Raw genomic sequence first — 22,520 nt, 5'->3', positions numbered from 1 at the left:
ACATGGCCTCACACCTGGCCACCTGCCCCCTGCAACGGGCAGAGACTTGAGCTCCCTGGCCCTGCTCTGCCCTCCAAGGACACTCAGGTTGTGTAGCCCAGCGGTGACTGCTCCCTGGTTTTGTCCAAAGACTGTGGGTAATGAGTGAACCCCAGACACTGCTTGAAAGGGTGGGTGGAACTCACCACAGTTCATGGGGAGAGTTGGGTGCAGACAGTGGGGGCTCTTGGATCACAAGAAGTGCTGGGGAGTGTTGGGAAACCAGACAATGTCCCAATGGTATCCTTAGTGTCCTAGCTCGGCCACTCTCCAGCAGGGTGGCTCTGACTAAGTTCTCTAGCCACTCTGAGCTTCAGCTTTCTCATCAATAAAATGGTAACTTGGGGCACCTGGCTGGCTCAGTCACTACAGCATGCAACTCTTGAACTCGGGATCATGAGTTCAAGCCCCACTTTGGGCTAAGAGTTTACTTCAGAAAAAAAATGGCAATTTGTCACGGGGATTGAGAAAATGGATATGTTGCAAAGTAAAGAGATGGTGAGGCCAACCTGGGTTTAAATCCTGACTTTGTCTTTCCCTATTAGCTGCCCAAACCTCAGGCAAGTTACCTAATCTTTCTGTACCTCAGTTTCCCCATCCATGACAGAGGCAGGATAATAGTGCCTGGCTCATAGGATTGCAATGAGCCAAGCATACAGTCAGAGCTCAGCATACGTGGGCTGTGTGATAATCCTTACAATTTACAACACACACACACACACACACAACACTCTGCCCTGACAGAGGTCCCAGACACAGGAGCAATGACAATATAGGGTCAGATGAGATTGCCCTCCCATTGGCTCAGGGCCATGGGCACCAAGAAAAGGGAGAGAGTCACTTGGGTTTACAGCCGATGCTTGAAAGTATCTTTGGAGGTGCACTAAGCATTTTCTGCGCAAACAGGAGGAGGAAAGCATCTCACACAAAGGGAAAACGAAAGAGAAGAAGGCTACACTGAAGAGACAAAGCAGAGCATGAGGAATGAGGACAAGTTAAGTCTGGCCACGACACAAAGTGCATGAGCGACAGTGGGGGCGGCAGGCTGAGGCAGATCACCGGGGAATCCGAATGCCCAGGGTGGAAGGCCTTCGGCAGAGCAGGGAGCGGACGGGGGTGTAGCCATCTGGCTCCCGTGGCATCCGTCCCAGCCTCCTCCCAGCTGCCTTCTTGGACTTGCAGAGGTTGGAATGAAGGAAAAAAAAAAAAAAAAAAGTTCCAGCTGTTTAGCTGCAAGCTGGAATCACGTGAGACTTAACTCTGGAACTTAACTTTGGAACGGAGTGAAATGGAGCCCCACCCCCACCCCCCCTGCCAGCCCCAGGCATTCCTTCTCCTGGTGTGGCTCCAGCACAGACGTGTGACTCTGGAACCCCTGCACTGTGGAGGCTTCCAAGTCCCTGGATGGTAGGGACACCTCACAGGGACAGCGGTGTAGGCACTGACTGGAACCCTGCCCAGGAAATGAGGTAGGAGAATCCGAGCAATAACAACAAAAACAAAACAAAACAAAAGAAACAAACAAAAAAACCCAAAAGAGAAAAAAAACACACAAACATAAAAACAATTTCAATAGAAACTGTCCCCTCAATCCTCCATGAAACTGCAGCCCCATGTCCCGGGCGGTCAGCTCCAAGTCAGTGAATGTGCCCACCCATCTGTGTATCCATCCAAACCAATGTCTAGTCACTCCTTCAATATCTACTGAACTCGTGTTGTGTCCCAGGCCCTGGACCTGGGGCTGGGAACGGCGAGACAAACCAGATATCATGCCCACTTCGGTTTTGGTTATCTGTTGCTGTGGAACAGACCCCCCTCAAACTGGAAGGTTTGTAACAATAATCATCATGTGTTTCCTTACAATTTTGCCATTTGGGCAAGGGTGGAAAGCTCTTTCTTCTGGCACGTGGCATCATCTAGGGCGGCCCGATATTTTCCCAGCAGAGGACGGGTTTATTCAGCAATCACTGAGAATTACAACAGGGGACAAGCAACCTCCAGCAAACCACCAGCAAGTCCCTGACCCCAGGAGAGGACCACTCTTTTATAGAGGCAAGGGGGGAGTTGGGGGTTACAAACTCAAAGTCCATTGGAGTAAATTGGGAGCTTGAAGTGCAGTCGCTTCTCAATGGCTGAGCTCTGTCTGTCGTTGGCTGGGCTGTTGCTGGGGCAAGAAGAAATTTCCCTGACCCTCGCTTGGAGAGTACAGGGGTAACCACTTGCGCAGTCTGCCTTTTCCGGTTGGGTCTGCGGTGGACAGCTAGCGCCGGGCCCGAGAGCGCCCCCTGCCGGCCTCCTGGCTCCATTCCCAGCGAAGTTTCCTTTTCTTAATTTTCACACCGGCATGGACTTAGTCTAGAGAAGAAACAGAATGTCATAAACGTATGTCAGATAAATGATGGGACAAATTCCTGAAATGTGCCTCTGGAGCCAATACCCAGCTGAACGGAGGAGTGGGCATGGCTTCAGTGACCTTGGCCGCTGGCCCCATCCAAGCAGCTGTAACCCGGAAGTGGGCCCGACGGGTCAAGTTTCCTGGAGGAGCCAGACATCCTTACTTCTTATGCGAAATCTTACACGTTTTAAGCAATGACAACTAATTGATAAAAAATTGTCAGTGCCGTATGGGGCAAATGAAACTCAACCACAGGCCAGATGTGTCTATGGGCAGGCAGCTCAGATCTCTGGTCTGAAGGCTGTTTGCCCTCCAGAATGCCAATGGTGCCCTCCTCGACGAAGTTTCAGGCTAACCCTGCCACGCAGCTCCCAGCAACCCAGGATTGCTGCTGCCCTTATTTTTAAAATCTTTTTCTGCTTATGAAAGGAATCCCCTTTCTTGGTGAAAAACTCAAACCTTACAGAAATTCCAAACACATCCCATAACACAGATCTAATCCTCTCTCCACCTTCCACCCACGCAACCACCCGTCACAGTTGGTGAATATTCTTGCAGATATTTTCAGAGTAATTTTTTTTTTCAGTTCACAAAATTGAAATCTTACTGTATAACCATTTTACAATCTTTTTTCACAATAACATAGAATAGACCACTTTTACATTGATGTAAACTCATCCTTCTTAATGCCTGCGTTTAGGAGACACGGTGGTCAAGGTGAATGATTATAGAATCAGATAGACCTGCGTTCAAACCCTGTGTCCTACTACTTTGATACTAAGTGACTGGTCCAGTGGCCCAAGTTCTCTGAGCCTCGGTTTCCTCACCTATAAAATGAGAGAAGTAATGTCGTCTACCTTGCCAGGATGGGTTAGATGAATTTTAGTTGCTACCGTAACTGTTCTGCTCTTTGGTTATATAAATTTCATCATTGGCCTATTGATGGGCATGTAGGTTGTTTCTAAATTTTCTCTATTATAAACTGCACTTTGGGGAATTCTTTGTCAAGATGATTCCTAGAATTGAAATTGCTGGGTCATGGGGTATCTACATTTTTTTTTTTTGACTCATTGAAATCCTCAAAATCATTTTATAAATAGTTATATAAGTAATAGATGAATATATTCTTTCATATGGTTTTAAGCTGCTCATAAGCCTGCAGGGCAAAACAGCCATCTCTCATTGCAACACTCCTCCCCCCATCCCACCTCCTCCTCTTTTCCCTAGAGATGTGCCCTTTATTTATTTTTCTTTTTTTCTTTAAGTAGGCTCCATGCCCAGCATGGAGCCCAACATGGGGCTTGAACTCACGACCCTGAAATCAAGGCCTGAGCTGAGATCAAGAGCCGGATGCTTAATAGACTGAGCCTCCCAGGCACCCCTCGGTGTCCCTTTTAAAAGTGTATTCTTTGTCAATAGGTGCATGTAATATATAATGTGTTTATAAATACACACAGAGGGTTTATTTTTTCTTTATATCAATGAGGCCATACTTCTAACATTATTCTGGGAGTTACTTTTTAACCTAATAAAATGAGAAATTTTTCTGCATCAGGATATGGAGACTTACCTCATTCTTACTATGTAAAGAACTATTACAGACTACAAAAAGAGAAAAATGTAGGAGTGCCTGGATGACTTAGTCAGTGGGACACGTAACTCTTGATGTCAAGGTTGTGGTTTCGAGCCCCATGTGTGGTGTAGAGATTGCTGAAAAATAAAATCTTAAAAAAAAAATGTAGACCCATCTATGTATCCTCCACCAGCTTAGGAAAGGAAGAGGGGTTTTTTCTTCTTTTTTTAAATATTTTATTTATTTGGAGAGAGAGAGAGCAGGAGGGAGGGGCAAAGAGAGCGGAGAGAAAGAAATCTCAAGCAGACTCCTCGCTGAGTCTGGAGCCTGACGCGGGGTTTGATTCCAGGACCCTGAGATCATGACCTGAGCCGAAGGCAGAGGCTTAACCCACTGAGCCACGCAGGCACCCCTGTTTGTTTGTTTTCTATCGTAATCTTTACACCCAATGTGGGGCTCGAACTCACAACCCCAAGGTCAAGAGTCACACACTCTTCCAACTGAGCCATCCAATCATCCCCACATATATGTACATTTTAAAATAAACTCTTAAGTTCCATGAAAAAGTCTTTTGATTTAGATTGAAATTTTAGGTCAATTTGCAGGAGAGCTGAGATTTCCTGCCAGAAACGCACGAGGTACCAGTATCTCCACATCCTTGCTTATAGTTGTCATGGTTGTTCTTTTTGTGTCTTTTTTATTGTAACCATCCTAACGGATGTGAAGTGATCTCCTTGTGGTTTGGATTTGCATCTCCTTCATGTATCTATTGGCCTTTTCTTCTCTGAAGAAATTTCTGTTCAATTCCTTTGCCATTTTTGAATTGTGTTGTTTTTTGAATTGAGTTTTAAGAATTCTTTTTATATGCTAGATACAAGTCTTTTATCAAATATATGATCTGAAAAATTTTTTTCTTATTCTATGAGTTGTCTCTTCAATTTCCTGATGGTTTCTTTTGAAGCACAGAAGTTCTAAATTTTCATGATGTCCAATTTATCTAGTTTTCCTTACATTGCTGTGCTTTTGTTGTCATATCCAAAAAACCATTATCTAACCCAAGGTCATGAAGATTTATGCCTGTTTTTTTTTCCTAAGACTTTCATAGTTTTAGGTCTTACATTTAGGCCTTTGATCCATTTTGAGCTAATTTTTGGTGTATGGCGTGAGGTAGGGTTCCCAGCACCATTTGCTGACAAGACTAATTCTCTCCCACTGCATCGTGTTGGCACCCTTGTTGATAATCAATTGACTATAAATATTTGTGTTTATTTCTGGACTTTTAATTCTACTCCATTGCTTTCTTTGTCTATCCTCTTATCAGTACTACATAATCTTGATTATTGTGGCTTGGTACTAAGTTTTAAAATCAGGAGGTATGAGCACTCCAGCCTTCTTCTTCCTCTTCAAGAGCATTTTCTCTATTCTGGGTCTCATGCATTTGCAGATGAATTTGAAGATCATCTTGTCAATTTTTGCACTGAAGGCAACAGGGATTTTGACAGGGACTAGATGAATTTAATTTAGATCAATTTTGAGGATGATGCCATCTACCAATATTAAGTCCTATAATCCATACATATGAGATGTTTCTCAATTTATTTAGATGTTTAATTTCTATCAACAATATTTTGTAATATTCAGTGTACCAGCCTTACACTTCTCTTGTTCAATTTATTTATAAGGATTTTATTCTTTTTGGTGCATTGTGAATGGAATTTTCTTGATCTCATTTGTGGATTGTTCATTGCTAGTGAATAAAACTACAATTGATTTTTACACATTGGTTTCTATCCTGCAACCTTGGGGAACTCATTTACTATTTTTTGATGGATTCCTTAGGATTTTCTACATACAAGATCCTGTCATTTGCAAATAGAGATACTTTTATTTCTTCTTTTCCAACTAGATGGTTTTTATTTATTTTCTTGCCTAAATACCCTGACTAAAACTTTCAGTATAATACTGAATAGAAGCGACAAGTGTGGACATTTTTTTCTTGTATCCAGTCTTAGAGGGAAAGTGTTCAGTCTTTTACCATTATTGTAATGTTAGCTTGCATTTTTCATACATGCCATTTATACGGTTCAGGAAGTCCTAACAGATTCCTGGCTTTGGTTTTGTTTGTTTGTTTGTTTGTTTTTTTAAGATTTTATTTATTTGAAGGACACCTGGATAGCTCAGTGGGTTAAGCCTCTGCCTTCAGCTCAGGTTATAATCTCAAGGCCATGGGATGGAGCCCCGCATCTGGCCCTCTGCTTAGCAGGGAGCCTGCTTCCCCCCACCCCCACCTGCCTCTCTGCCTACTTGTTCTCTCTGTGTGTGTGTCAAATAAATAAATTTTTTTTTAAAAAAATTTTTAAAGATTTTATTTATTTGAGTGAGAGACAGAGTGCGGATGGCGGAGGGGCAGAGGGAGAGGGAGAAGCAGCCTCCCTGCTGAGCTGGGAGCATGACTCCAGTCTCTATCCCAGGACTCTGAGATCATGACTTGAGCCGAGGTCAGATGCTTAACCAACTGAGCCACTGAGGTGCCCTCCATTGGGCTCCCTGCTCAGTGGGGAGTCTGCTTTTCACTCTCCCTCCTCCCCTCCCCCTAGCTCATTCAATAACAGAGGTGCTAGGGTGATCCTTTTAGACCTAAGAAGAGGGCCCGCCACCTCCATTCAGCACCCCCAATGGCTCCTCCTGTCATTCAAAGTAAAAGCCAAAGTCCTTATAATGGCTAATGCCATCTGGTTCTTCCTCCTCCTCCCACTTACCCTTTTGCTATTTCCACTCCAGCCATACTCACCTCCTCCCAACAACCCAGGACAGGTCCACTCTTCACCAACGGTGACTCTTTACCCAGGGGTCCCTTTGGCTCATGCTCCTTCCTCCTTCAAGTCTTTGTTTAGCTTCTCACTTACACTGCAACCTGCTTCAAGGAGCCCCACCACACTCCTGATCTCCTTCATTCCCCTCTTGTTTTGCCTACAGCTCTTATTACCTACTTATTACCTCCCAGCACAGTAGCGAATTCCCTTATATCATGTATCTGGTTTATCATCCATCACACCCACCAAGGTAAAACTTCACAAAGGCAGAGATTGTCATTATGTTCACTGATATCCTGAGTTCCTAGAACAGGCTGCATCTGACAGGTTTGCAGACAACTGAATAAATGATTTAATTACCAGTTTGGGTGTGGGGACAGATGGGAAAGGGAGAGGATGAACAAGATGCCCAGGTTTCTGAAGCCAGGGCAGGGGTGGAGGACTACGAACACTAAAATTAAAAAAAAAAAAATAGATATTTCAGCTGGAGACCAGACCTGGGAGTCATCAGCACCTGGGTGGGAGTATGGAGTCCACAGGAGCAGAGGGCATTATGCAGAGAAAACAAACAGAAGGGACCAATATGGACACCAATATCTAGGACAGACGAGATAGGACAGACAGAGGAGAGGATGCACAGCCAGGAAGAAAAGCAGAGGCCTGTGGGATCACAGAATCTCAGGTATGAGACTTCTTGGGAGAGAGGTCGAGTCAGGCAAGAAGGGAAAGTTGACCGCTGGATGCAGTCACTAGAAAGTAACACATGGCCTTGTCGGGGAGCCAACTCTGTAACAGGTTACAGGCTAAACTTGTCAGGCCAATTCAGGAGGTGATGAAGGTGGCTGAGGCCAACAGGATGGGAATTTAGCGTCAGACAGACCCAACGCCAATCCAGGAACAGGTCTTGTTAAACCTCTGAACCTCCATTAATCCACGTACAAAATGAGAATGGCACCTCGTAGCCCATACGCTTTGGTGACTGATTGCTACCCAAGACGGAAGAAATGCAAGATACAAATTGGGTGTACTGGCTTCATTCTGTCAATGAGCAGACTGGTTTGGCTGCGATTGAGACACAAACTGAAATAATGCGCAGCTCAAGACCTGTTGTAGCTGCGGTTATGGCCGGGGAGCGGACAATACAAGGCAGAGCTGTAGGCACAGGGAAACTGAAGTCGAGCCCTTTGCATAGAACACTATTCCAAATCAGCCGGTGTTAAAGATCTGCCTTCTTAGTCCTAGAGACAACAGCTCGCGCCTCTCTTTTGTGGCGCAGCAAACGTTCCCCTTGGGCAGACACAGATCACCCGCCCACGGACTGTACCCCCCTGCACCCCACCCCTCCCAGCCAGCTGTCCGCCCACCGGGCTCGGACCTAGACCTAGGCAACGCTGCCTTTAGCGCCTAGCAACCGCTCACCTGCTACGCTCTCTCCATAGGCCGGCCAGTCTCTTTCCTTTTTCTTATTGGTCCGCGTAACTCTATCTCGGCCAATTAGCAGCAGCCACGGGGACCCAACACACTCCCACACAATTTGGGGGTGATCATGAAGGAGCAAATTTTTCTTTTCTGAACCTAGTTCTCCAGGAAAGCATCTGATTTGCTGTGAAATCTTCTGGAGTGAGACTCTAAGACATTTTATTTCTCTAAGACATTTTATTTCTCTTAAGCCCGTAATGTCGGTCCCTGGCACACTCCCCCCCCCCAAAATGGTACGGCCCGCACAAAGCCCCACCTTCCTCCCCTCCCTGAGAGCCCGAGTCCTCCTCTAGACTGAGTCCGCTCAGAGACGGAGACGATACCATCTGGGACTAATAGTCGGGGGGACTCCAGCCACCTGCCGGGCTGCCCTATTCCGCTGCGACCACCTCTCGCACCTCTTGCTCCGGCCGTGGGCGCGACGCCTGGGTACAGTGGTGGGGCCACCGCTGTCGGCCCCACGGAGGGTGCGCGGTGCGGCCAACGGAAGGGTGCACTTGGTACGACCCACTCGGCGCCACGCCGGAAGTGAGGTGTCTCACTCCCGAAGTTCCGGCTCGCAGGGGGTGGGCAGTGTTGTTAACCGGAGCCGCCTCCGCAGTTGCGGGGATCGAGCGGGCTCGCGGCGCTGGGCTCCTGGTGAGTCGGCCGGGGTCGGGCCCGGGTTGTGGTTGGGAGTCGGGACCTGGGCCCTCCCCTTGAGGGCTCCGGGGTCGGCGCGCCCCCTGAGCCCCGCTCGCGGCTTGTCAGCTGGTGGTGGACCTCAGGCGCCCGCGCGGCCGCTCTTCAGAGGCCGGGCCCCGCCTGCGACGCTCGCTGCTCCTGGCGATCACAGGTGCGGGGGCGTCCCGGGTCCCTCTCCGTGTCGCCGCTGCATCCCGGCGATCGGCCGTTTCTCCGCTGCCCCCGAGTGGACACTGCCCCGGGGGTTGGGGGGGGGGACGCCAGGGTTCCAGGCTGACGTATCCTGCCCGCTCCCGCGGGGCGCGCGTGGCCGCTGCCCACCCTGCCCGAGCTGTCACCGGCGCTGTCGCCTGCCCACCTGCGCCCCCCAGCGCCTGGCTTCTCCCGATCCAGGCGGCACTTTCCTGCTTCTGGAGGTTTCTGCGTGTGCATCCTCCCCATCATCTTCACTTTAGAGGCCGTGGTAGCGGTTCCCTCTCCTGCAGCACGTTTGCTTTTCCTCGTGCCTCCCTAGAGGCGGCGGCTTGGCAGGCGGCGTGGAAAACCCTAGATTTGAAACAAGACTGACCCAGGCTCCAGACCTTGCGTCAGTGGGCTCGCTTAACCCCCCTTGAGCCTCCATTTTCTTATTTGTAAAATAGGGGCGCGTATGCTGTTCTTGGCGTCATGATTGTGAGGGTGAGGCGAGGCGGGTTTGGGGTTTTTTTTTTCCCCACTCCTATTTGGTGACACTGCGTGTCGGGCGGGGGGCTGGGTTTGCACGGTGTACGCATCACACAGGTGATTCCTTCCCTTTCCCCACGCAGGTCTCCAGGCCAGGGCAATGTTCCGCACCGCAGTGATGATGGCGGCCAGCCTGGCGCTGACCGGGGCCGTGGTGGCTCATGCCTACTACCTCAAGCACCAGTTCTACCCCACTGTGGTGTACTTGACCAAGTCCAGCCCCAGTATGGCAGTGAGTTCAGGGCTCAGGGTAGGGGGAATCTCCCTGGGCGGGGAGGCGGAGTCCGCTTGAGGGGGGGGGGGCGGAGTTAGAGGTCAGGTAAGTGGGAGAAAGGCCAAGTAACCCACTAGCTGCCTGCCTTTTAATTAATTGGGATGGGGACATTGGGGGAGGTTCCCAAATGAGGAGCCCCAGACATAGCAGAGCAGAAAGTGACCTCAAACCATAGCTTATTCTCACTCCTAGGTCCTCTACATCCAGGCCTTTGTCCTTGTCTTTCTCTTGGGCAAAGTGATGGGCAAGGTGTTCTTTGGACAGCTGAGGGCAGCAGAGATGGAGGTAAGATGTTCTTGACTCCAAAAGCGAGGGGCAGGGAGCTGGACAAGCAGAGTGTCTTGAGGTCCTCATCATTCCTTGTCCACCCCCCAGCACCTTCTGGAACGTTCCTGGTATGCTGTCACTGAGACTTGTCTGGCCTTCACCGTGTTTCGGGACGACTTCAGCCCCCGCTTTGTTGCACTCTTCACCCTCCTTCTCTTCCTCAAGTGTTTTCACTGGCTGGCTGAGGACCGTGTGGACTTTGTGAGTTGGGTTGAGGGCGTTCTCCGGAGCAGATGGGAGCCAGGGATTGGCTTGGTGGGTGGGCTTGGGCAGTGAAGTCGGGCTTGGGGATGTGGGGTAAGCCCCGGCCTTCCTGATGGGCCCCTTTTCTGCTCTGCCTCAGATGGAACGCAGCCCCAACATCTCCTGGCTCTTTCACTGCCGCATTGTCTGTGAGTGAGATCCCTGGGAGGGACGAGGAGGGAGCTGGAGGGACGAGAGGCTCTGTGGATGATCGGAACACGACAAGTCACTAACCGTGGTCCTGTACCCTAGAGCACAGGCATCCCCCTTGACCCACAGCTGTACAGGAAAGATAAATTTGGAAGTTAATTTGCATCACCTCTGTCCTGTTCCACCCCAGGGCTCCTCAGCTGCCCAGCCCCGAAGCCCTTGGCCTCCTCACCTGGAGCTCGGGCCGCTCTAATACCCTCCTAGGCAAAACTGCAGTTCCCAGGGGGCTGGGGTCAGTGGAGTGTGGCACCTGACTAGATGGCTAGGGCCATGGTGGGCCGGAGGGTGGGGTCTTGAAGGAGGAGGTGGCCATCAGGCCCGGTGCTGACCCCACCAATCCCCCATTTGGGGGGGTCCCCACAGCCCTCATGTTCCTCCTTGGTACCCTGGACTTCCTCTTCGTCAGCCACGCCTATCACAGCATCCTGACCCGCGGGGCCTCTGTGCAGCTGGTGTTTGGCTTTGAGGTAAAACTGCCGGAGGTAGCACCGAACGTGCCTCGAATAACCCAACAGACCCCTCCCGAGCACCTGTTCTGGGGCCGGGCTTGCCGTCAGTCAGCATCAGCTCTTGCCTTGTACACACGCACACCCAGGAGAGCAGGAAAGCGTGGAGGGAGGCGCATGGGGAGGAGCAGCTCCAACCTGGCGCCCTGGGAGGGCCTTCTGGACGTTGTGGCCCGAGGAGTGGGCTACTGCCCACCGCAGGAATGAGCTTGACGAACAGCGGGGTGAGGAGGGGTGCTCGGTGCCAACATTCCCACTGGTTGAGCGCTCACTTGGACGCTAGACCCTGTGCCGAGCACTGAACCTGTGGCTTTTCGTCGGCAAAGGAATGTCGTTAGAAAGAGACAGTTAAGGGGGCGCCTGGGTGGCTCAGTGGGTTAAAGCCTTTGCCTTCGGCTCGGGTCATGGTCCCAGGCTGCTGGGAACGAGCCCCGCATCGCTTCGGCCTCTCTGCTCAGTGGGGAGCCTGCTTCCCCCTCTCTCTCTGCCCGCTTCTCTGTCTACTTGTGATCTCTGCCAAATAAATGAATAAAATCTTAGGAAAGAAAAGAAAAGAAAAGAAAGGGACAGTTAATTCTGTCATTGAACAGACAGGCTGCCAGGGTTGGAGAGGTCTGGTGAGTCACCAGAAGTCCCAGCAGCCGGGGAGTGGAGGAGCTGACGGGTGACGCGTCCCTGCCCATCGCTGCGCTCTGCCCTGCAGACGCCCGGCCCCAGCCGTGTGTGGCTGCCGCCAGGGGGCGCCGTGTGCTGACGTCCCCGCCCCCTCCTCCCACAGTACGCCATCCTGATGACTATGGTCCTCACCATCTTCATCAAGTACGTCCTGCACTCCGTGGACCTCCAGAGCGAGAACCCCTGGGACAATAAGGCCGTGTACATGCTCTACACGGAGCTGTTCACAGGTGAGAAGAGCCTGGGCCTCCTGGACCGGAACCAGCGTCCCCGGCCCTGCCTCCCAGGCCCTGTGACTGCTGCTCTCTGCACTTCTCCTTGCCCCCAGGCTTCATCAAGGTTTTGCTGTACATGGCTTTCATGACTATCATGATCAAGGTGCACACCTTCCCTCTCTTTGCCATCCGGCCCATGTACCTGGCCATGAGGTAAGCCCAGCCCAGCCCTCCCCTACCGGTCCCACACCTGATCCTCCCCCCTTCACCCAGCGCTCACCGCACGTGGTCTTGCAGGCAGTTCAAGAAGGCTGTGACGGATGCCATCATGTCCCGCCGCGCCATCCGTAACATGAACACACTGTAAGTGGGCTGGACGGCTGCTGTCCCGAGCTCTGCCCCTGGTTCCCCCGACTCCGCCTCTGGTCTTGACCTAGCCTTGGCCTGTCTTCACTAGGTATCCAGATGCCACCCCAGAGGAACTCCAGGCAATGGACAACGTCTGCATCATCTGCCGAGAAGAGATGGTGACGGGGGCCAAGAGATTGCCCTGCAACCACATTTTCCACACCAGGTGGGGGGGCGGTGCCCAGGGAGCCGGACATTGGGGGAGAGGCTCTGGAAGGCTCTGGAAGGCTGCCCCCCCGGGCATCTGCAGACCATCGCCTTGTCTTCATGCCCTTAGCTGCCTGCGCTCCTGGTTCCAGCGGCAGCAGACCTGCCCCACCTGCCGCATGGACGTTCTCCGCGCATCACTGCCGACCCAGTCACCTGCGCCCCCGGAGCCTGCTGAGCAGGGGCCACAGCCGGCCGCTCACCCCCCACCACTCCTGCCGCAGCCCCCCAACTGTGAGTGGCCCCCTCATCTGGCCATTCAGCACACCCTGTTCTGAGCTGGGTATGGGAAACACGAGGTGAATCAGACTCCCTGTCCTCGAGGAGCTCAGTCTGGGCAGGGAAGGGGGTCATAGGAAGAGACATCAAATGGCTGGTAGTCATGGGTCATCAGTGCTGAGTTCAGACGGGCCCTTGGGAGCAAAGACGGGGTTCCTAACACCCAGCCCCTTGGGTGTGACTTGGATCTGTCTCACTTGGATCTTTTCCCACTACCCTGTTCTCTCTCTGCAGTCCCCCAGGGCCTCCTGCCTCCCTTTCCTCCAGGCATGTTCCCGCTGTGGCCCCCGATGGGCCCCTTCCCACCTGTCCCACCTCCCCCCAGCTCGGGAGAGGCCGGGGCCCCTCCATCCACCAGTGCAGGTGAGTTTCTCCGGGACTGCGACAGCCAAGGGGTGGGAGGAATGGAAGCGGAGGCCTCTTAACACTCTCCAAACTGTTCTTACCCTTCAGCAGCCCTTCCTCGGCCCAGTGGAGCCGCCACAACCACAGGGGCTGCTGCGGCCCCGGCCCCAGCCCCTGGCTCCGCCCCCGCCCCTGAAGCCGGCCCCGCCCCAGGCTTCCCCTTCCCTCCCCCCTGGATGGGCGTGCCGCTGCCTCCACCTTTTGGTAAGCCGAGCCGCAGGCGGGGTTGATGGGGAGGAGGGGTCGGTGGGACCCAGGCTGAGCCTCGGCCTCTCTCCAGCCTTCCCCCCCATGCCCGTGCCCCCCGCGGGCTTTGCCGGGCTGACCCCGGAGGAGCTGCGGGCCCTGGAAGGCCACGAGCGGCAGCACCTGGAGGCCCGGCTGCAGAGCCTGCGCAACATCCACACGCTGCTGGACGCCGCGATGCTGCAGATCAACCAGTACCTCACCGTGCTCGCCTCCCTGGGGTACGTCCGCGGCCCCCACGGAGGGCCCCCGGCCGGGGTTGCCTCGGCCCACCTATCTGTAGGCAGACCAGGAGCTCCAGGTTCTCGAGGCCTCTGTCCTCTTGCTGCAGAAGGCCTGCCTGGGTCTCAGGAGGGCTGACGGTTAGTAGAGCGTGGACTTCAAATCCCGCTCCTTCAGGTTTTTCTGAAATCGGACGACTCCTAATTCTCAGTGCTTTCGTTCATCACGGGGCCCTTCTCCCAAGTGGTGACCCTGTGCCTGAGAACCAGTGGCCCTGATCTGAGTCAGCAAATATAAAGGCCCCTAGAAGCAGCCCGTCCTAAGTTCAGGTCCTGGTCCCACCACTCGCTTGCCCCGAGACCACTCTCGCCTTATTTGAATAAGTCCCACCCACAGGTCACGTGCAGAGAGCCCAGCACGTGGGGGTGATGGCACAGGCCTGGCGGGGCACTGGAGTCAGAGATTTGAGTGGGGTTTTATTCAGGGGAAAGTCTGCGGGTGTCCCTTGGAGCCTGGCACCCCGCAGTCTCAGAGCGAACAAGGCTACCACCAGTGCTCGCCGGCAGGTGGCTTATGGCACATCTGCGGTGTGGGCCCACGAGGACTCCCACAGCATGTGCTCGCCTGTGTCTGCTGTTCCCTTGGGCCTCAGACGTCCCTCAGCGCTGATGCTACCCTGCAGGGCTCATAAGGGGCAGACAGATCTGCCCAGTCGTGCCAGGATGTCAAGGCCTCACCTGCCCCTTCCTCCTTCTCTTCCCAGGCCCCCCCGACCTGCTGCCTCAGTCAGCCCCACTGAGGAGACGGCCCCTGCGGTGGTCACTGCTGCCTCCCCCACCAGCATCCCCAGCTCTGAGACCACCACCCCCTCCCCTGGGGCCTCCCCACCAGCCCCTGAGCCTGAAAAGCCTCCAGGTAGTCTTGGTCAGCCTGGGGGTTGGGCTGGGGAGTGGGGAAGGAACTTCTCTGGGTTCCACTTCTGAACTCTGTCCGCAGCTCCTGAGTCACTGGGCACGGAGGAGCTGCCTGAGGACGGGGAGCCTGATGCAGCAGAGCTCCGCCGCCGCCGCCTGCAGAAGCTGGAGTCCCCCGTCGCCCACTGACATTACCCCGGCCCTCCCCTGCCTCCCCTCTCTCGGGCGGCCCTAATGTAACACGTCCCGCCACCAAGTGCCCGCTCCCTCTCCGTGTGCACCAGGGAGTACCGACCCCCAGCTCTGAGAGAAAGGAGGAGGCATCCCCTAGGCCAAGTGGAAAGACGCCTGAGGCCCCAGTTGACTCCAGCCCTTCCAGTCCCGGGCAGCCTTGGGGATCTCGGGTCCATTCCAGCCTCCCTCCCCCACCCTTCAGCCTGTTCTGCTGGGGCCGTGAAGGCAGGAAGGCAGTCTCAGAGAAGCTCTCTCTGGGAGAAGGGGCAGCCCCTCCAAGGCCCACCTGTGTGTGTGTGTGTGTGTGTGTGTTTTTGTGAAGTCGCTTTCATGCTAAACAGTATTAGCGCCCCGATCCCATGTGTGAACTTAAGGGCCTGGAGGCAGGCCAGGAACTTGCTCCCTGGGCCACCCACCAAGATTGGTACTGCTGTCCCTTTTCTTACGCTAAACTCCCTAGAGGCCCTTTGTGATGGTGGCTGTGTCACTCGTGCCCTGTGGTGTTTCCGTGTCTTACTGGCAACTGCCCAGCTCAGGGAGAGGCCTGCCTTGGGCTGGAGGAGCAGGGGGGCAGCACTGAGGTGCCCTGCCCCTCTCCCCAGGGCCCTTTCTCCCTGAGGTCTGTCTATCAAGTGAGACCATTCCTGGTCTCACCCAGCAACCACTGCCCAGCCTTGCGCCAGGCTGAGGGCCCGTGCGTCTGCTCCTGAACCACTGCGAGCCCCAGAATCTGTGGAAGGCCACTTCTTGACTTACAGAATGTCTCGGGTTCAGAAGAATTGGAACTACTTCCTTGCTGTTGTCTTTTGGCTTAAATTTTGTCTTTGAACTTGAATGCTTGACCCTAGGAAAGAGGAGCAGGAGTGTCTGGCTCCTGGTCTTTCCAGTTTAGAAAAGGCACTGGGCCAGGTAGGGACCACAGGAGCTGAGGCCCACCTGCCCTTGTCTTTATTTTCCCCTCGGTTCTGTGTTACAAGAGTTGCTGGAGACCGTTTCAGATGATTATTTAATTTGTAAATATTGTACAAATTTTAATAGCTTAAATTGTATATACAGCCAAATAAAGACTCGCCTTAGTGACTGGTGGAGCTGGGTGTCACAGGAACAGCAAGCCAGGCTGCTGCTGCTTGCTCGGGCTGTCGACTTGAGAATCCCCAGGGCCGTGGGTTTCGTCAGACAAGACATTCACTGTTCTGGAGCTACCCCCATTTGCCATATGAAGAAACTGAGCCCCCAAGAAGTTCAGTTCCCTGCCTTCGAGGCTAAGTAGGGGAGCCAGGCTTTGAGGGTGGGAACTCAGGCCTATGACCTTTGTAGCTCCCTAGATGGGGCAACTGTGAAGGTTCACGGGCTGGGGGCGTGGGTCGGGATGGCAGGGGCAAAAGGCCAGCATCTTCCTGCGAAGCCGCTGTCTAGCCTCGATACCAGGCCACCAGGGAAGGCAGGCTGGCTCTGCCCGACTGCTGGGAGCTCCAGAGCACCCCCTTGTGGAGGCACCAACTCAAGCTAATCACTCAGCATCGCGGAGCTGGAGGTGCAGTCAGGCCCAACTCTCCCAAGAATGGAGCCCAGGCGAGGGGCCTTCTACTTCTCCGTGGGTGAAAGGAACGAGTTCAGGGGCTGACCAGGGCCCTCTATGCCTATGCCCCGTGGTGACCTGACTTGGAACTGAAGACCTCCAGGAACCACGCCCGAGTCCTGTGTGTTCTCCACAGCCGCCACCAAACCAGGTCTGGCCCAGAGCAAGGGCTTGAGAACGTCTGCAGCAGTGAGCGTGTGAAGGCCAAGGAAGACACATACTCAGTGGGTCTGCTCTGCACTACCCGCCCCTCAACTGGGTTGGGCTGTTACTTCCACCGGTCAACAACCTCCAGAATCTGAACAGTGAGCCCAGTGAGCTCCACCGGAGGCAGGGTCCCCACTGGCAGGCAGCCCTCCCCGCTGCGGGCATCTGTGGAGAGGGTCACATTCCCCCTAAAGTGAGCGAGGCCTGCTCTGAAGCCCTTTAGCCCTGACTGCGCCCTGCCCAAGCTCTTAGCCCTGGCATTTATACCTCCTGTCCTAGTTGCTCCAACAGTCACCTCACTCCTCCCGAGACCCCCCAGACTCTAGTCTTGGGGGAATGCTATCATGCAGGCTGCTCAGCTGGCCCTCAGAAGCCCTTCTCCAGGAGCCAGGCTTTGAGCTGCTGGTCAAAGTAGCCCTTGATGCGCAGGGTACCTGTCACCTCATTGACCTGGGTGACCGGTGTCTTCCCCAGCAGTGGACTCAGAAAATCTTCCACATCTTTCTGCAGGGCCTGAGGAGGGAGAGGGAAGACCACACATCAAGCCTGGTCAGACCATCCCCTTATAAGACTCCCATCCCTCCGGTCCCGAAAGGGTTAGTATCAGCCCCCGACCCATGTCCTCACTTACCCAGATGTCCCCCTCCACCTTCCGGATGACAGTCATCTGGCGGTTGCCATGTGTGATGTCCTTGTAGACAGGGATGTTGTGCATTCGAGAGCGCCGCACCAAGTAGGGCAGGTCGGGTGGGGGGTCTATTACATGCAAGAACAGTGAGAAGCCAGACCTCCCCAGGCTTTATGCCCCCTCAGCTCATGCCCTTCAGTGCACCCGATGGTAAAGCCACCTCGATTTCAGGTCAGAACACCTGCTCTTTCCCTAAATTGAAGCCAAGACCAGCTGCTTCACCCTGATAACCTCCTAGGCCTAGCACAGGGCGTGGCAGTAGAAGATGCTCAAGAAGAAACAAAATTAGGGCCATGCCTCCCTATATCTTTAGATCCCCATCTGGGGCCAATCCTTGCACTTCTCCCCTGGGTCAGGGAGGTTAGTAGCAATCTCTGACACAAAGAAACGGGGATTTATAGCACTGAACACCTACCTACCACATGCTGGGCTCTGTATTAAGTGTTTTATGTACCAAGCAGATTATCGCCATCTTGCTGAAACTCCATATGGGAGAAGCTAAGTGACTAACTCGTGACCACACTGGCAATGAACAGCAAAGTCAAATCTGAACCCAGAAATGCCCAACAACCAAGCTGTGTTCTCAAAGATGGTACGAGGCCCACTGGGGTGGGAGTGGGGGTTCCAGCTTTCAGGTCTTCTCTCTATGCTTCACTTCTCCAGAATGGGAAGACTTCATCCCGACAGTGTGGATGGATGGGTACTAGTAAAACAGCGCTGCCTTCCCAGGCCCTTCCTTGAACACGAGGCAGATGCTAAGCCCTGAGACACCTCAACACGAGTCCTGAACCCACTGGGGAATCCAGAGCCTCAACTGGGGAGGTAGACCAGTAGGGAGAGGAAGTTTTCCCCCTATAAACCTCAAGCCATCCCAATCGCCCAGCTCACCTCTGGGTGGCTGCCAACCACTGGGAGTGGGATAGTGTTCATGCTTCGGTGGCTTTGGGATGCTGGTAGGGGGTATCAGGCGCTCCACAAAATGGTATTCATCTACAGACTCCACAAAGCTGGGGTAATCAGGAAGCTCCTGGGTTTGGCTCTGAGGCCAAAAACAAAAAAAACAAACAACTATGAGCCCACCCACTACACACCCACCCATCAAAGGAGAGGCAGAACTTGTTAAAAAAGGAAGCACTACAGGTACAAAAAACGGCATAAATAAAAGCCTGGAGACAGAAAAGCCCCAGACTTCAGTCGGCCAGGATAGAGGTGAGAGTAGAAAAGAAATTCAGGCACTCTGAAGGACTTGCCCCCTTAGGATTTCTGTGTGACTCAAAAACCATAGTCAAGGCACCAGGGTGGCTCAGTCGTTAAGCATCTGCCTTTGGCTCAGGTCATGACCCCAGGGTCCTCATCAGGCTCCCTGCTCTGCGGGAAGTCTGTTTCTCCCTCTCCCTCTCCCACTCCCCCTGCTGTGTTCCCTCTCTCGCTGTGTCTCTCTCTGTCAAATAAATAAATAAAATCTTATTTTTTAAGATTTTATTTATTTATTCGACAGAGATCACAAGTAGGCAGAGAGGGAGGGAGGGATGCAGGCTCCCCACTGAGCAGAGAACCCGATGCCAGGCTCGATCTCAGGACCCTGGGATCATGACCTGAGCCAAGGCAGAGGCTTTAGCCCACTGAGCCACCCAGGCGCCCCAAATAAATAAATAAAATCTTAAAAAAAAAAAAAAAAAGGCAATTTACTCTAAGTCTGACCGACTGAATTTTTTCAGTGTTTTAAAGCTTCCTCTAAACGTTCTACTGAAATATTCTAGTTCAGGATTAGGCACTTTCAGCAATCGTGATAATCCCACTCACAATCACCCGTTGTGACCCTCGCTTACCTGGAACATTCTGGCTTCATATAAACACCCCCAGGCAATGGATGGACTAAATGTGTTACGGGTATTTTGACTGAATTCTTACAATGACACAAGTTAGGTATTTTACTACCCCCTTTTACTATGTAGGAAAAATTAAGACATCAACAAACCATCTACCTAAGGTAACTCTCCGCAAACTGTCCTCCCATTCTCCAGCCTGAAGATTCTTTTTGGACACTTTTCCCAAAAGATACCCTGGAGTCCTGATAGGCCCGGGGTTACGAGAAAAGGGAAGCAGATTGGAGTGGACTGTGTATCATGAACTCTAGGTTCTCATTACTGTCGTCAATGATCTAGGGCCGACCACTACCCTGTGGAACCGTATCCCTTTTAAAAAATTAGCCGGAGTCGATGGGCAGCCCCTCCCAGTTCTGACTCACCCAAATGGTCCACCAATCAGGTTCTAAGCCCCAAACACCGAGGCGCACTACAGGCCTTGCGCCTTGCCTCTATCTTGTATCTCAGCTCCAGGGTTACAGGAGTAAACACTGTTACTCCTGTAACTGTTACAGGAGTAAGAGCCCTGTCCTCCCCATCTCCAGGCTCAGCGTTCTCACCAGCTGCCGTAGCCCACAGCCCCGCTGGACGCCGGTTCTCCATCCTCTCAGCGTAGCGCGGAACATGGCCGCTGCCATCTTGAACTTCTCCCGTACACCGGTCTTCTGCGCGCGCAACCGGCCAGGTCCGGCCCCTTCAGGGGCGCGCTCCCGGGACCGGAAGAACGCTTGCGCAAAGCGTAAAGAGGCGGAGCTAGAACTGCAGTGGGCGGTACAACAACCAAAGGCTCTAGCGGTCGCCCAGCAGTGACGTGGCACGCAGCAGGCAGTGTAGACGTGCGCGCCCCTGCTCCTTCCTCTTTCTCGACTCCATCTTCGCGGTAGCGGCTGCGGTGCCCGCGGTTCAGGTAAGATTTGGGCCACCGCTGGATCTGGAGGGCCTAGTAGCAGGTGGGCCGCGAAGTCAGAGGACGCGGGAAAGACAGAGGGAGAGGGTGTGTCCTGAGGGCCAGCTCCCGGTCCCCACCCGACCTCCCTGGCAGGCCCGGCCTTACCCACGTGAGATCCCGCGACCACCTATATCTCAGCGCGATGGGTGCCGGCCCGCTGCCTCCCCCCGACCCCCTTTCTCCCAGAGCATTCTTCTCTTACGAGCCTTTCTTTCGTCAGTCGCCGACATGCAGCTCTTCGTCCGCGCCCAGGAGCTACACACCCTCGAGGTGACCGGCCAGGAGACGGTCGCCCAGATCAAGGTAAGGCTGCGTGGTGCTGCCTGGGCACCGTCCTTCTGTGTTCTTCAGTCTCGCTCCGCGGGGACGCTGATGAGCCTTATTTTACCGTAGGCTCATGTAGCCTCGCTGGAGGGCATCGCTCCTGAAGATCAAGTCGTGCTCCTGGCGGGCACGCCCCTGGAGGATGAGGCTACCCTAGGTCAGTGTGGAGTGGAGGCACTGACCACCCTGGAAGTAGCCGGCCGCATGCTTGGAGGTGAGTTGGGGAGCATTGTACTTTGAAATGTCGGTAAACTCATAATACGAGTGTGGGGTGTGGGGTTCAGTGTCCTAACCCCAGGGTGGTGGTTCCTGTTTACCTTCCTCATTAAGAGGTCTATGGGAGACGGAGCTAGAGCCTAGTTCTGTTTCAATTACTTATTAGCCCCTTGTTCGCTCACTGAAATCAAGTCCGACTGGATCCCTCAAGGTACTTTTCAGCTCTTGTTTAAAGTTGGGCTGGAAGATACTGAAGTGAAACCCTGGAACGTACTGTACTAAACACTCCTGGTCAGAGGTCATATCTCTGCACCTTTCTTTGCAGCCCCTGTTGGTCCCTGTTTATTTTTAAAGGCTTGAGTTGAGGAAGAAAGGATTCTGCTGGGTGGGGCCTTCTTGCTCTCCTAACTGCGTTCTGACTTCTTTGCCACCACAGGTAAAGTCCACGGTTCTCTGGCCCGTGCTGGGAAAGTAAGAGGGCAGACTCCCAAGGTAGGTGACCGTATTCTGGGTTTTTGGGTTTTGTGTGCAGGTTTTGTTTTGTTTGTTTGTTTTTCAGCTAAGCCAAGACCTTTGGTCTTTCCTCTGTTTGCCCTCTCCCTCCCTGGAGGTAAGACTGAGGGATGGTCCGGGAGGTCTGATGATCCTTCCCTTTTCCCAGGTGGCCAAACAGGAGAAAAAGAAGAAGAAGACAGGCCGAGCCAAGCGGCGGATGCAGTACAACCGGCGCTTTGTCAACGTTGTGCCCACTTTTGGCAAGAAGAAGGGCCCCAATGCCAACTCTTAAGTCCATTGTAATCCTGGCTCTCCCCCAATAAAGCCTCTTACGTAGTTCAATTATTTCATTGTTTCATCTTAATGTACAGGGAGGGCCTCGGGAAGATACTTGTTCGGGTATCTTCTGGGGCTGGTGGTGTGTTGATTAGAACAGTGAGGCTTGGTTCTGGTTTCTTGGCACTGTCAGGTTGGAAGAGACGGGCCTCGGGTTGGGGAAGCAGTGGTAAACTGTAGGAAAAGGGTTACCATGAAAATTGGTAACTCCAGATGGCAACTCTTTGGATGGAAATTGGAGATTTTCTAATCCAAATAACTTGACAAGTCTGCCAAATCATTTTTTACTGTTTTGGTTTTTTGTTTTTAATATTTATTTTACTTATTTATTTGACAGAGATCACAAGTAGGCAGAGAGAGAGGAGGAAGCAGGCTCCCCGATGAGCAGAAAGCTCAGTGCAGGACTTGATCGCAGGACACTGAGATCATGACCTGAGCTCAAGGCAGCAGCTTAACCCACTGAGCCACCCAGGCGCCCTTGTTTTTTGTTTGTTAAGGTTTGGTTTTTTGTTTTTGTTTTTTTTTAAGATTTATTTGTCAGAGAGAACACAAGCAGGCAGAGCGGCAAGCAGAGGAAGAGAGAGAAGCAGGCTCCCCACTGAGCAAGGAGCCTGATGTAAGACTTTATCCTAGGACCCTGGGATCATGACCTGAGCCCAAGGCAGCAACTTAACCAACTGAGCCACCCAGGCGTCCCTGTTTTTTAAGGTTTATTTGAAATGGAGCAGGGGAGGGCAGAGGTAGAGAATCTTTGCTCAAACACACACACACACACAGCCCCATCCCAAGC

At 53.0% G+C, this 22,520-nt stretch overlaps 3 protein-coding genes and 1 long non-coding RNA gene across 5 annotated transcripts; 2 read left to right on the top strand and 2 right to left on the bottom strand.

The window, feature by feature from the left end:
- Positions 1-1,971: 1,971 nt before the first annotated feature.
- Positions 1,972-8,828, bottom strand: LOC123387354. Its single transcript, XR_006601796.1, has 2 exons — positions 8,698-8,828; positions 1,972-2,394 (listed from the first exon to the last, which is right to left on the bottom strand). It is a non-coding gene; the product is annotated as an uncharacterized LOC123387354 (long non-coding RNA).
- Positions 8,829-9,801: 973 nt separating this feature from the next.
- On the top strand, positions 9,802-16,151 carry SYVN1 (synoviolin 1). Of its 2 annotated transcripts, none has more exons than XM_004770081.3 (15): positions 9,802-9,938; positions 10,173-10,265; positions 10,356-10,508; positions 10,651-10,699; positions 11,124-11,227; positions 12,045-12,171; positions 12,270-12,369; positions 12,454-12,519; positions 12,614-12,730; positions 12,842-13,005; positions 13,285-13,413; positions 13,507-13,659; positions 13,736-13,922; positions 14,687-14,838; positions 14,920-16,151. In XM_004770081.3, exons 1-15 carry the CDS (start codon positions 9,807-9,809, stop codon positions 15,024-15,026), a joined length of 1,833 nt encoding a protein of 610 aa, XP_004770138.1. In that variant the 5' UTR covers positions 9,802-9,806; the 3' UTR covers positions 15,027-16,151. The 2 variants fall into 2 exon arrangements, with proteins under 2 accessions (XP_004770138.1, XP_012900100.1); XM_013044646.2 differs by having other exon boundaries at positions 13,504-13,659.
- MRPL49 (mitochondrial ribosomal protein L49) lies at positions 16,060-20,127 on the bottom strand. The gene is made up of 4 exons (XM_004770079.3): positions 19,971-20,127; positions 18,434-18,584; positions 17,489-17,613; positions 16,060-17,370 (listed from the first exon to the last, which is right to left on the bottom strand). Exons 1-4 carry the CDS (start codon positions 20,046-20,048, stop codon positions 17,224-17,226), a joined length of 501 nt encoding a protein of 166 aa, XP_004770136.2. The 5' UTR covers positions 20,049-20,127; the 3' UTR covers positions 16,060-17,223.
- Positions 20,128-20,177: 50 nt separating this feature from the next.
- Positions 20,178-21,736, top strand: FAU (FAU ubiquitin like and ribosomal protein S30 fusion). Its single transcript, XM_004770082.3, has 5 exons — positions 20,178-20,317; positions 20,580-20,662; positions 20,753-20,897; positions 21,336-21,391; positions 21,561-21,736. The coding sequence occupies exons 2-5, from the start codon at positions 20,588-20,590 to the stop codon at positions 21,684-21,686; spliced, it is 402 nt and encodes a 133-aa protein (XP_004770139.1). The 5' UTR covers positions 20,178-20,317; positions 20,580-20,587; the 3' UTR covers positions 21,687-21,736.
- Positions 21,737-22,520: the final 784 nt, after the last annotated feature.

This window comes from Mustela putorius, unplaced genomic scaffold (assembly GCF_011764305.1).
Source record: "Mustela putorius furo isolate JIRA1106 unplaced genomic scaffold, ASM1176430v1.1 tig00000127_pilon_pilon_pilon, whole genome shotgun sequence".
NCBI lineage: Eukaryota > Metazoa > Chordata > Mammalia > Carnivora > Mustelidae > Mustela > Mustela putorius.
This window is presented reverse-complemented; position numbering and strand designations above follow the sequence as displayed.